Source organism: Calidris pugnax, unplaced genomic scaffold (genome assembly GCF_001431845.1).
Source record: "Calidris pugnax isolate Ruff unplaced genomic scaffold, ASM143184v1 scaffold460, whole genome shotgun sequence".
Lineage (NCBI taxonomy): Eukaryota > Metazoa > Chordata > Aves > Charadriiformes > Scolopacidae > Calidris > Calidris pugnax.
Window position 1 is genome coordinate 1,354 of NW_015091195.1, and position 12,986 is coordinate 14,339.

At 52.8% G+C, this 12,986-nt stretch overlaps 1 protein-coding gene across 1 annotated transcript in view; it reads left to right on the forward strand.

Moving 5' to 3' along the window:
* The window catches only part of LOC106898362 (aryl hydrocarbon receptor nuclear translocator-like), a gene marked incomplete at its 5' end in the record, with an annotated part of 13,897 nt that extends 1,304 nt beyond the window's left edge, over positions 1 to 12,593 (forward strand). Inside the window, 17 exons of the mRNA XM_014959582.1 lie at positions 7 to 32; positions 378 to 591; positions 854 to 953; positions 1,362 to 1,427; positions 1,901 to 1,986; positions 2,564 to 2,640; positions 2,804 to 2,938; positions 3,385 to 3,459; positions 4,257 to 4,408; positions 6,097 to 6,207; positions 6,408 to 6,489; positions 6,825 to 6,948; positions 7,532 to 7,631; positions 8,693 to 8,843; positions 9,526 to 9,685; positions 10,729 to 10,880; positions 11,655 to 12,593. Of these exons, the coding sequence (XP_014815068.1) occupies positions 7 to 32; positions 378 to 591; positions 854 to 953; positions 1,362 to 1,427; positions 1,901 to 1,986; positions 2,564 to 2,640; positions 2,804 to 2,938; positions 3,385 to 3,459; positions 4,257 to 4,408; positions 6,097 to 6,207; positions 6,408 to 6,489; positions 6,825 to 6,948; positions 7,532 to 7,631; positions 8,693 to 8,843; positions 9,526 to 9,685; positions 10,729 to 10,880; positions 11,655 to 11,744 (1,901 nt within the window). The remainder of the gene's footprint in view (positions 1 to 6; positions 33 to 377; positions 592 to 853; positions 954 to 1,361; positions 1,428 to 1,900; positions 1,987 to 2,563; positions 2,641 to 2,803; positions 2,939 to 3,384; positions 3,460 to 4,256; positions 4,409 to 6,096; positions 6,208 to 6,407; positions 6,490 to 6,824; positions 6,949 to 7,531; positions 7,632 to 8,692; positions 8,844 to 9,525; positions 9,686 to 10,728; positions 10,881 to 11,654) is intronic.
* Positions 12,594 to 12,986: the final 393 nt, after the last annotated feature.

Here is a 12,986-nt window from a genome sequence, read left to right on the forward strand (position 1 = left end):
AACAAGAGGGAACAACTTCAAGGTCCAACAGGGCAGGTTTAGACTGGACATTAGGAAAGAATTTTTCACCGAAAGAGTGGTCGGGCGTTGGAACAGGCTGCCCAGGGAGGGGGTGGAGTCCCCATCCCTGGCTGTGTTGAAGGGCCGTTTAGATGCAGCGCTGAGGGACATGGTGTAGGGGAGGACTTTGTAGAGTAGGGGAGATGGTTGGACTCCATGATCCCAAGGGTCTCTTCCAACCTCAATGATTCTATGAAATACTGCAATGGGAGGAGTAGCAGCGGGGTGGAAAAGGCACCCAGGGTGGGTTTGGAGGGTGTGAGGTCAACTCAACTCTGGAGTTAAGAGCGTGTCTGTCTGTCTGTCTGTGAACACAGGAACTCAAACACCTGATCCTAGAGGCAGCCGACGGCTTTCTCTTCATAGTGTCCTGTGAGACCGGGAGGGTGGTCTACGTCTCGGATTCGGTGACTCCCGTCCTCAACCAGCCCCAGTCGGAGTGGTTTGGCAGCACCCTCTACGACCAGGTCCACCCCGACGACGTGGGCAAGCTGAGGGAGCAGCTCTCCACCTCCGAGAACGCCCTGACAGGTAGAGCAGCCTGGGGAGGGATCTGGCGGGGTCGGGCAGGGTGAAAACCCTCGGATTAAAACCTTCCCTTTGTAGAAGGAACCAAACCCTGGTGCCTTTCTAACAAGGATCCTGCAGCCCCCCCTGAGAATGCATCTAAAGGTACCCTCGGTGACACTTGTGTCCTGCTAGTTTCCTAATACGTTGCCGGGTGCCTGCACTGGTGGAAGGACTCCTGGTGCAACAGCAGTTTGGGGTTTTTTTTTTTTCTTCTTTCTTTAAGGTCGCATCCTGGATTTGAAGACGGGGACGGTGAAGAAGGAGGGGCAGCAGTCCATGAGGATGTGCATGGGCTCACGGAGATCCTTCATCTGCAGAATGAGGTAATGAAGACATTCCTTGGGGAACATCTCGCTTGAGCCTGAAGCTGAACTTGTTCCCTGACCCCATCCTGCTTTTATTTCACCCATTTTGGCATTAGACATGATCTGACACGGCTGAGCCCACCACACAAAGCTAATATTGAGTTCTTGAGACTTTGCCTTTGCCTTATGCCAAGATAACTCTCAAGACTGTTGTAGAACATCCAGTTTCAAGTAACAATTTCTTTTGACCCCATGGGTCACCTCCCTTAAAGTCTGTAGAATGAGGTCTTTTTCGCTTGTGTGATTGAGATCCAAAGCTTCGTCCCCATTTATAGAAGTTTCCTCTTATTTAAGACTGTTAAATCATTCTGGTGTTGGCCAAGAAAGATAAAAACCTTTCTCCTCACGTTTCTCACCCTGGTGCAGGTGTGGCAACAGCTCCGTGGACCCCGTCTCCGTAAATCGTCTCAGCTTCATGAGGAATCGCTGCAGGTTATTAACTCTGGAGTTAATGGGCAAGTGTGTGGTGTTACTGGGAGCAGGAAGGGCTACAGCTCCTTCACTGGGGTGTGGAGGGCAGACCAGCACAGCTCCTGGAAGGGTTTAGACAGAGCTGTGGGCAGAGGAACCAAAATACCACTGCGTTAAGGAGGATAATCCTGGGCAAGAATAATCTTTCTTGATTATTCTCTGGCTTCACACCCAGGTTGGATGTGAAGCCAGTTTAACCCCACGTGTTCTCCACGCTGTTGTTGGGCTCTGGTGTCTGTTGTCCCTTTTTCACTTGGAATTGTGATCAATTCCAACTTATTCTGTCTCAAACCTCTTATATTTACGTGAAGTCTTTGTTCTTTTCTTTACCGTGAAGACGTTCTATGGAAGTTTTTTTAAAAATACAAGCAGAAACCTCTCCTGACCCTCCCCTGGTGTGATATATAGTACAATCAGACTGTTTCTCTCCCCAGGAATGGCTTGGGTGCTGCAAAGGATGGTGAACCTCACTACGTTGTGGTGCATTGCACGGGTTACATCAAGGCCTGGCCCCCAGCAGGTAACGACGGCCGAAGCGTTGGGTTGGGGCTGGTTTTAAGAGCATATGGGCTGAAATTGTCTGTTCTCTGAACCCAATGTGCCAGCAAACTCTTTCTAAATGTGTCTCATCACTTTTTCTTATTTTAGGATTGAACTGATTTTTTTGCAGGTGCTGGCTCAGAGCTCTGTGTCTCCAAACAGCAGAGATGCTGTAGAGGATGAAAATAATATTACAGTGTCGGATATTCTAGTGTGTGCTGGAAGTTAGAGAGATCTTTAACCCTTCTGGCACAAAAAGGGTGGGGAAGGCAGTTTAATTTACCAAATTCCTTCATGGGAGAGGATATTGATTTACAAAACGGGGTGGAGAGGGGTATTGAAGTCAGAACTGCATTTTAACCCTTCTGGCACAAAAAGGGTGGGGAAGGCAGTTTAATTTACCAAATTCCTTCATGGGAGAGGATATTGATTTACAAAACGGGGTGGAGAGGGGTATTGAAGTCAGAACTGCGTGTCTTTTTCCTCTGAAATGAGCAATTTCTCCTGATTTTTCCACCTGTATTGACCTTGGTGGGATTTTTTGGTGCTTCCCTCAGGTGTTTCACTGCCTGATGATGACCCAGACGCTGGCCAGGGCAGCAAGTTTTGCCTCGTGGCTATCGGCAGGCTCCAGGTGGGTGGCATTTTTTGATGGTTCAACATCTCCTTGTCCTGAAAACCCACCGAATTAAACTCTTCTCTCTCAAGATGTCCCCTGGTTGTCACAAACCTGGCCTGGGTGGGAGAAGGCAGTTCTGGGGAGATGTGCTGATGCTGTCCCTTGTCCTGCCCTGCAGGTCACGAGCTCGCCCAACTGCACGGACATGAACAGTGTTTGTCAGCCCACGGAGTTCATCTCCCGCCACAACACCGAGGGCATCTTCACCTTCATAGACCACCGCTGCGTGGCCACCGTGGGCTACCAGCCACAGGTGAGGAAATGCCAGGAGCTTTCTCAGCAAGAACTGCTCTTGAAACTTATTTTTCCCTCCTCCCTCCCTTGTGCACCACAGCTCTGCTCCTCTAACAGATCTGATAAAACCATGCCCAGGGCCCAAACCAGACACGTGCTTCTTCTCCACCAGTTGCTTTTTTTTTCATGTGCTTTTCCAAGTGCTTTGATCACTGGAAGGACGAGTGGCTCTGGGTTGTGTCAAATGTCAATTAAGATTGGTTTTGCCTCCATTTGAGTTAAAGATCAAACATTAGTCACCCGCCGTTGTGCTTCTCTTTAAAATACAGCGCAGCAGTTCCCGTGCTTGGTTTGTGTAACAGTGGGGGTGGGAGCAGTAATTCCCTGTCCAAAGTGGAATTAAGGAGGCAGACCTGGAAGAGGGACTTTGGCTTGATCTCACCCCCAATTCCTTTAAAAAATTAGGAACTTCTGGGGAAAGACATCGTGGATTTCTGCCACCCAGAAGACCAGCAGCTTCTGCGGGACAGCTTCCAGCAGGTAAAAAAGTCTCAGCCACCGCTTTGCATGCCCTGTGGTGTTCAGGTTGGAACAAATGAAACCAATGCAATGAAACCAATTGGAAAAATAGGAGAAAAACAAGAGAAAAATAAACCTTAGCTATTTCTCCTTTGTCCAATGGCAGCTGCAGATATAGTCACCTAACGGTAAATGCACAAAACAAACCAGAAGCATCTGATGTTTCTAACTCTCGAATTCATCCTCTGGCTGCCAGCCCAGTTCTGCTTTTAGGGGCCAGAGACGTGGCTACAAAGTGCCTACCTGAATGCCATGCTTCTGGGGCTGAAACACTGGTTCATCTCTAGGGCCCAGCCCAGTGCTGCGGAACTCGAAATGGAGGTGGTTTGCTTGCCCTGTTGTCGTTACTCTTATTTCTGAGGGCCTTGGACTTGTGGCAGGGCAGGTAAGACTGCCCCTGTGCTTTCATGACTCCAAAAAGTAGCCGCTCATATCCATTTGTCCAAATAGTTGGAATCAGAAGCAAACAGCATGTGCTTCATTGACTGGAGGCTTTTTCCATACATCTCACCGGTGCAAAGAGATAAGAAAAGAGGAAGCCACGAAGGGGGATGTTGGATTCCTCATCTCCCATATCATTCGGGAATCAAAGCAGGGAATAGTGGCAGTGGGATTTAAGTTGGGGGAGGCCGAGGTACAGTCTTGTAGGCTTTGAGGCAAAGGGCCATCGCTGGGTGTCAGTGGGGGTGGCTCAGAAGCAGGTTGCTCTTCAACACCTTCTCTTATCAGGTACTACTGATGGCATTACGTTTTTTTAGGTGGTGAAGTTAAAAGGCCAGGTTCTGTCAGTCATGTTCCGATTCCGATCCAAAAACCGGGAATGGCTCTGGATGAGAACCAGCTCCTTTACCTTCCAGAACCCCTACTCGGATGAAATTGAGTACATCATCTGTACCAACACCAACGTCAAGTATGTACATGGAAATGACTTGCCAACCACCAGTGATAGCCCACGAACCCCAGGGGATCCTGTCCCAGCACAACCAGCAGCGCAGAACTGCGGGGGCTCTGGCCTCTCCCCCCTCACCAACCTCCCTGTCCCTTTGCACAGGCCCTGGAGACATTGCCAGGTCCTGGGAGTGCTCTTTTCCTGGGCCAAGGCAGGCACTAGAGGACTATAAAGCACAAGAAATTCAATCCCTTTGGCTGTCTCAGTCCTAGGGCTTAGTGAGCTGGCACCGCTCAGCTCCAGCAGTGCCTTTTTTAACTCTGGTTACTGGAGCGAGTCTCCTCTGTGTGTCAGAGCTAATATTAGTGGAGTCTGGCTTTGAATGGAGCTCTTGGACTCCTGTGACAGGCCGGGGAGGCTTCTCACGTGAGCAGGACTGTCTGAGCAGGACTGTCTGCAGCTGATGGGGGAGAATAAATGCTTATTTTTCTCCACGGCTGTGGTTTTGTCCTGGGATTCAGCAGCGAGCTCCAGTGGGGAGACTGCTCCCCTTGTTGCTTTCTTCTGGTCTCTCTCTTGACCATTGTCACACGAGCAGAGCTGCTCTCCCTTCCCAGGAGTGAGCTCCAGGCCCCTTCCAGAAGAGCAGCAGCTGAAATAAAGACAGAGAAATGTGACTCGGGGGTGGCAGGCTTGGGGGGTGCAGCAGATGGAGCCTCTCCACTAGGCAGACAGAAAGTTAAATTGCTTCTGGGCAGGTGAAAAGCCAGGATTTTATTATTTATTTTTTTTTGAAATGAGGCAGGGTCTTAGAGAGCAGGCAGCACATTTTCCCTTCCTGCAGCCAGTGAGTTTGTGCTTTCTGCTGAGAAAGTATTAGGAGCTGAGCAGTGAGAAATCCCTCTGGCTTTTACCCAGCTGTGGTGTGAGTGCAGGGCTGAAATCCTCCTGATCTGGGCTTTAATTCCTGCCCTGCTGGTAGAGGTATCTCTTTGAACTCGTCCATCCCACACGCATCCATCCTCACATCCATCCTACGCTTCAAAAGGCGCTGCCTAAATTCAGAGCGGAGAAGGAGCGCTCTCTGTCTGACTGTGGTGTGTGTTTTATCTGTGTGCATCTCTGCCAGGTTATCTGTATGGCTTCATCTCTGGGCTCAGGGACTACTGAAGCTTGTAAAAAGAACTGTTGAAAGCACACAGGATTTTTATTATGCCTTTCTTGGGGGAGTTAAACATTTACCTGACTTCTGACAGCGAACGCAAGAGCGTAACGAACTCCGACATCTCGGGCTTAAAACCTAAAAGCACTGGTGGTCTCTGGAGGGTCTCACCCAGAGCTGAATGGAAAACCCTGGGGGTTTTTAGGCTCCTACAATCTTTTCCTTTCCTCTTAAGGGTGGTGCAGGTCTGGCCGTGCTCCTGGTGTAGGTTATTAATTGCTCCCCTGCTCGGTGACGGAGTGGGAGGGGGCAGAGCCCTTTGGCTCCCAGCCTTTAGTGTTATATTACACGACACCCCCCCCCTTTAGAGACCACGGAAACCGAGTGGAAGGACCCTTCACTCGACCAAATTTTGCAAATCAAAGCCTCCACTCTTGTCCCAGACGAACGCACTCTCCTCCTCCGCGCAGTAGCCAACGGTTTGCTTTCGTTTGGTATTTTTTAAATATATTTTTTTCTTTTTTTTTTTTTTTTCTTTGCTTTGAAGGAACTCGAGCCAGGAGTCTCGGCCTGCCCTGTCAAACTCCCTGCAGAGGCCCCAGCTGGGGCAGAGTGTCAGCCTTCCCCTGGAGATGGGCACGGCCCAGCTGCCCTCAAGGTCAGGAGGTGCTCGGCTCCTTTTACCGTGCCTCTCTCGCCGGTTCTGCCCTCCTCTCAAATAGCCTTCCTCCCCAAACCTTCCTCTCCGCAGCACTCAACTCCTCTGGGCTAATGAATCATTGGTGTAACCACTGTTCCCTTGGCAATCGTTTTTTAGCAGCCCGTGTGTTCTCCTGTTACAGAGACTTTCTATTTTAGGCAGCAGCAGCCGCCGCCACAACAGACGGAGCTGGAAGTCATCCCAGGAAGAGAGAGCCTGGCTGGGTACGACCACTCGCAGGTAAATCCACGGGGGTTTGGCTTACTCCTTGCTTTTGTTGCCCTGCATTATTTAAATTCCCTTTTGCTGGGGGCTTTCAAGACTTTTGAGGCTGCTGAGAGTTTGGAGAGGAAGGTGTTCTGGCTTGGGTTTTGCTGGATGTCCTTGCCTGATGGTGCTCTGCCCCCGTGGCACCCTCTCTGCTATCCCCATCAATGCTGCCTGTCCTAAACTGCCACATTATTGTGATAAAACTCACAGGAGGCTGGAGACAGCCCTGCCTCTTGCCTGTGAAGCCCTGGGCTGTTCTCTGTGCTGGCTGTGACCCTGCTGAACTCCCTCCACCTCTGTCCCAGGTCCCCGTTCAGGCTGGGACCGCTGCCGGCCCCGAGCACAGCAAGCCCCTGGAGAAGGCAGAGACCCTTTTTAATCAGGAGCGGGACCCGAGGTTCAGTGAGATCTACAGCAGCATCAGCTCAGGTGAGTGGGGCTGGGCTGGGGGCACCTCCCCTTCTTTATCCCACTTCAGCTTCAATCCAAGTGCTCTTTGCTCTTTTCTGAGTCGCCTCAGAGCCCTTCTGGGTGCTGTGACTCTGTTGTGGCAGCCCAAGCTTTGCAGAATAGGGCTGATTTTGATGCCAGCTGGGTAATTCCTGTCTACTCTGATGTGTGGCAGTGGGTTGTCCTGCAGCCCATGCTTTGCTGGAGGTGTGGGAGGAGGCAGTGGGTGACGAGGTGTCTCTTGCTCAGTGTCACCACCTGCCTTGGTCTGATCCCTCCTGTTTGTCCCCAGAGAGCAGTTGTCTCTGTTCCTAAACTGGGCCCAGAATGTAGTGGATGCTCCAACCCCACAGGACCTTAATGCAAAGTTTATTAGAAAATGGAGAGGAAATCAAATTAAACGGGCTTTACAAACCCATCTGGAGACTGTGTCTGGATAAGGACAGTCATGTTTGATGCTTTGGCTCCAAACAGTCTTCCTTCACGTGGGCACTGGTTCTCTGTCCCTCTCCCTGCTGCTGGGACACGCTCAGCCCTAACGGGAGCGACCCTCTCTCCACAGACCAGAGCAAAGCCCTTCCTGCCAGCACCGTGCCTGCCAACCAGCCCCTTTTTACCCAGGGAAACACCTTCACCCCATCTCGACCTGCTGAGAACTTCAGGTGAGGCTTCTTGTCCCGGGCTTTAAATGGCCTCGTGTTCATTTTGGATTGTCCTGCTGTTGTTCCTGTCCTGTTTGTCTGTCCTTCTGCTGCAGCTGGAGCATTCCCAGTCTCTGCCGTGGCAGTGATTGCCCAGAAATGTGTTCCTGTGTGGTGGAACCCAGGGGGACCCCATCCAGGGATGGGTTTCTTTGAGGGGTGGGGGTGAGAAGGGCTCCTGTGCCCCTTTTCCTCCCCTGCCTGGTGCTGCTTTGTTCCTGGTCAGAGGTGCAGGAGCTTTGAGGCTGGGCAGAGTCAGCACGGCCCTTCACTGAATTTCACTGAATTTTAGAGTTGGAAGGGACCCTAGAGATCATCTAGTCCAACTCCCCTGCTGAAGCAGGATTGCCCAGAGCTAGAGCACGTTACTCAGGAGCATCCAGGGGGGTCTTGAAGATCTCCAAGGAAGGGGACTCCACACCCTCCCTGGGCAGCCTGTCCCAGGGCTCTGCCACCCTCACCGTGAAGAAGTTTCTCCTCAGATTTGAGTGGAACCTCTTCTGGTCCAACTTGTGCCCGTTGCCCCTCGTCCTCTCACTGGGAACCACTGAAAAGAGTCTGGCTCCCTCCTCCTTCAACCCTCCCTTGAGATACTTGTAGGCATTGAGAAGGTCTCCCCTCAGCCTTCTCTTCTCCAGACTAAAGAGTCCCAGCTCTCTCAGTCTCTCCTCATAAGGGAGATGCTCCAATCCTTGAATCATCTTTGTTGCCCTTTGTTCCTCATCCTCACCTTCACCTCCCCAGCTCTGTTTCCTAATATCCCTCTGCTCTGTTGCTGCCACAGCTTGTCCGTGGGGCTGCTGTGCCTTGGCCATGCTTGAGACTGAAGCCCAAGCAGATTTGGGCAAGAGGGGCCTTGCTCCCAGCCCCAACAGGGCAGCACGGTGGGCACTGGTGTTGGAGCAGAGTTACCCCACGTTTCTGGGCTGGCTTCCCCCCACCGATACCATGCAGGGTATCGGTGACACGAGGGACACTCATGTGACACCGAGTGTCCTCAGAGCCCTTCTCCTGTCCCTCAGGAGCAGCAGCATGGTGCCTCCTGTGAACATCATCCAGCAGCAGCCCTCCTCGGCCGGCCGCATCCTGGCACAGATCTCGCGCCACTCCAACCCAGCTCAGGCCACTGGAACCAACTGGGCTGCGGGGACACGGCCGACCTTCACACCCCAGGTAGCAAAACCCCAGCCCTCGCTGCAATCCCCAAATCCCTGCTGCTTTAAACCCTTCTCCCCCATCCTGAATCATCCTGCTCTGGGTGCTGGAGCCACGCTCTGTGCCCGGGTGCTTTTATTTGGGGCCGCTCCAGCGACTTCTCACCCTGGTTGAAGGTGAGATCCAGAATGAACCTATCTCTCCTCTTCCTCTCTTAGCAGCAAGTGGCATCCCAGACGGTGAAGACTCGGCCCCCTTCCTTCAGCATGGGGACTTTCCAAAGCACCCCGTCCTCCTTCAGCCCCATGGCAGCCCCTGGCTCCACGGCTTCTCTCCTGTCCCTCAGGAGCAGCAGCATGGTGCCTCCTGTGAACATCATCCAGCAGCAGCCCTCCTCGGCCGGCCGCATCCTGGCACAGATCTCGCGCCACTCCAACCCAGCTCAGGCCACTGGAACCAACTGGGCTGCGGGGACACGGCCGACCTTCACACCCCAGGTAGCAAAACCCCAGCCCTCGCTGCAATCCCCAAATCCCTGCTGCTTTAAACCCTTCTCCCCCATCCTGAATCATCCTGCTCTGGGTGCTGGAGCCACGCTCTGTGCCCGGGTGCTTTTATTTGGGGCCGCTCCAGCGACTTCTCACCCTGGTTGAAGGTGAGATCCAGAATGAACCTATCTCTCCTCTTCCTCTCTTAGCAGCAAGTGGCATCCCAGACGGTGAAGACTCGGCCCCCTTCCTTCAGCATGGGGACTTTCCAAAGCACCCCGTCCTCCTTCAGCCCCATGGCAGCCCCTGGCTCCACGGCTTCCCCCACCGGGACGGCTTATCCCAACCTCGCCAGCCGCGGCACGGGCTTCAGTGAGTACGGCCTGGAGAGCTTGGGGTGGCAGCAAAACCCCCTGGGAGGAAAGCTGGGAGCTTCAGGGGGACAGGCTGGGGGCAGAGGGGCTGGAGCTGCCGGGCAGAAAAGGACCTGGGGGTGTTGGTGGACAGTCGGCTGAACAGGAGCCAGCAGTGTGCCCAGGTGGCCAAGAAGGCCACCAGCATCCTGGCCTGTGTCAGGACCAGCGTGGGGAGTAGGGCCCCGAGAGGGGATTGTCCCCCTGTACTGGGCACTGGTGAGGCCTCACCTCGAGGGCTGTGTCCAGTTTTGGGCCCCCTACCATAAAAAAAGACATTGAGGGGCTGGAGCGGGGCCAGAGAAGGGCGACAAAGCTGGTGAGGGGTCTGGAGAATAAGTCTGATGAGGAGAGGCTGAGGGAGCTGGGGGTGTTCAGCCTGGAGAAGCGGAGGCTGAGGGGAGACCTTCTCGCTCTCTCCAACTCCCTGAAAGGAGGGTGTAGAGAGGTGGGGGTCGGTCTCTTTTCTCAAGTCACAGGCGACAGGACAAGAGGAAATGGCCTCAAGTTGCCCCAGGGGAGGTTCAGGCTGGATATTAGGAACAATTTTTTCCCTGAAAGGGTTCTCAGCCCTTGGAATGGGCTGCCCAGGGAGGGGGTTGAGGCCCCATCCCTGGAGGTGTTCAAAAGCCGGGTTGATGTGGTGCTGGGAGGGATGGTTTAGTGATGATGCTCCTTGTTTGTTGTGGGGGTGTCTATTTTTGTCAGTTGGGTTGACGGTTGGACAAGATGATCTTGAAGGTCCCTTCCAACCTAGAAGATTCTGTGATTCTGTGAAACAAACCCCTCCAGGACCTCCCCTGTGTGTGTTCCTCTTCTGCCCCATAGATGGGTACTGACAAATGCCTTAATTGAGTGACTTTTCCTGGAGGGGGGGATCTTGCCCTCTTCCCAGTAAGCACCACCCAATGCGTTGTGTCCTTCCCAGTCCAGTTAAAGCACCCCAGAAACCCCAGCCCTGCCCCAGGAGACCCCTTACTGACTTTGCTTTCTGTTAAACAGCCACGGAGACGGCGCAGACCCCGGCCCCCTTCCAGACACGGGCAACTGAAGGTGTGGGGATGTGGCCACAGTGGCAAGGCCAGCACCACGGCCCGGCCTCGGGGGAGCAGCACGTGCAGCAGCCGCAGCCGAGCCAGCCCGAGGTCTTCCCAGTAAGATGGGGTGCTTTTCTCCTCCCCAGTGGGGGCCTATTTTGTGGGAATGAAGGGGTTTTGCTTCCTGAAAGGGGGGGCAGGTGGCTGCAGCACCAAGAGCTTGTCCCTTTTAAGTTGATAATACCAAATTTGTGAGTGACCTGATGGAGCTGGAATGGGAAAGGGGAGGGAGAACGGGAGGAAGACCCAGCTTGGCTTTGGGTCTTGGACCATTGCAGGATCAGTGTGAAACTCTACCAGCTCCTCTCTAAAAGCAGTGACAAAAGAGCCAAATACACACACCCCTCAATGCAATAAAGTGTAGATAACTCTTGAAAGTTGATATTCTTGCGAGTTGCTGCCCCCCTGCTTTCCAGCAGTTGCTGCTGGAGACTGAAATCCGTGGCCACAAACCCCGTGTGCCCTGAGGAGAGAGGGGGCCATCCCGGGGTGTGGTGCCTGCTCCTGGCAAACTCCTCCCTGATTAAATTGCCAACGTGACCATAGAACCATGAAAAGGATCTTAAAGCTCCCCCAGTCCCCTCCCCACCTCCCACCAGCCCAGGTTGCTCCAAGCCCCCTCCAGGTTGCTCCAAAACCCCCTCCAACCTGCCCTTGAACCCCTCCAGGGATGGGGCAGCCACAGCTTCTCTGGGCAACCTGGGCCAGGCTCTCACCACCCTCACAGCAAAGAAGTTCTTCCCCAAATCTCAGCTCCATCTCCCCTCTTTTGGTTTAATGATGTTCTTTCTAGTCCAGGTAACGCCCCTCTCTCTCCTTGTGCCCTCGCAGGACATGCTGACCATGCTGGGAGACCAAGGACCCAACTACAACAATGAAGAGTTCCCAGAGTTGAACATATTCCCTTCTTTTTCAGAATAAGAGAAAACCCTTGGTGGGGGGGGAAGCAAATTATAGCTCTATATAATACCCACGTGTAAAGGAAAACACCTAAGTCTTTTTTCCAAAGACTGCTGAACTTTCTCAACACTTCCCACCTCCCGGAGGCGAAGCTCTGCCCGGCAGCCTGGAGGATGGATGGATGGATGGATGGAGGAAGATGCTGGGGTTTTGGCCTCCTCCTCCTCTTCCTCATGGTGCTGGCTGCGGGGGGGACTGTTCTCCTGGATCCTCCAGGACTCCTCGACCCAAGGCCTCGTGTTTCCGGAGCCGCTCGCTCGCGGTTCTCCTCCTGCACGTTGGCTTGGTGGGGAGGGATCCCTGTCTGGGTGACAGACAGCCCCCTCCCAACTCCTGAGGTGGCTTTTACTGGTTTTTATTTCAATCTTCTGTACCGTGACTTTTTTTTTTTCTATAAAACACAAAAGTATTGTAACTTTTTAAATATCGGAAGAAACTCTTCCGAGCGTTAACCCTCTTAGAAAGTGATTCTGGAGGATGCTTGTGGAGGAATCCTCTGTCGTGAGGCAGCTTTGCTCCTGGGAGGAAGCTCGGGGGGTTGTTACTGTGCCCCCAGACCGGGTGCTGTACACAGAGGTGTGTGTTCAGGTGCTGTTGCTCCTCTCTCTGAACTGTGCAATGAATCCAGGCCTCTTGTTTTCAGCGTGACCTATCGATTCCCACCAGGCCTGGTCCTTCCTGGAGATGACAGGATACTTACGAGCCATAAAAATAATTATCTGTGTAGCTTTGCTCTCCCTGTGTGGGTTCTGCAGCCCGTGTTGCCACAAACCCATATTCCAACGGGCTTTTTATCAGCTTCTGGAGGGGGAAAACACCCTGCTCCGTGCTGTTTGTGATGTTCCTCACCTTTGTTTTGGAGCTGGGCATCTGGGTACCCCCACGGAGGGGAATCCTTTGGGGCTGTGCTGAGGAGTCGTGGTTTTTCACTCCGTGCTCTGAGGGGCCGTATTTTCCGCTCACCATCTCCTTCAAGAAAAGCAAAATTCATGCCATACCAAGACCCTGTTGCCAAATCACAAAACGGAGGAGAAACAGGCGAAGATAGGGAACAGGAATATTTTTTTTTTATATATATATATATCTATATATAAAATTTTTTTAAAAAACATTTTAAACCTTTTAATCTTCTGGCTTCTTCAGTGGAAAAAGCTCGTGGGGGCTCTCACCCTCCTCAGGGCGGGTAGGGGCTGGAAGAAGAGT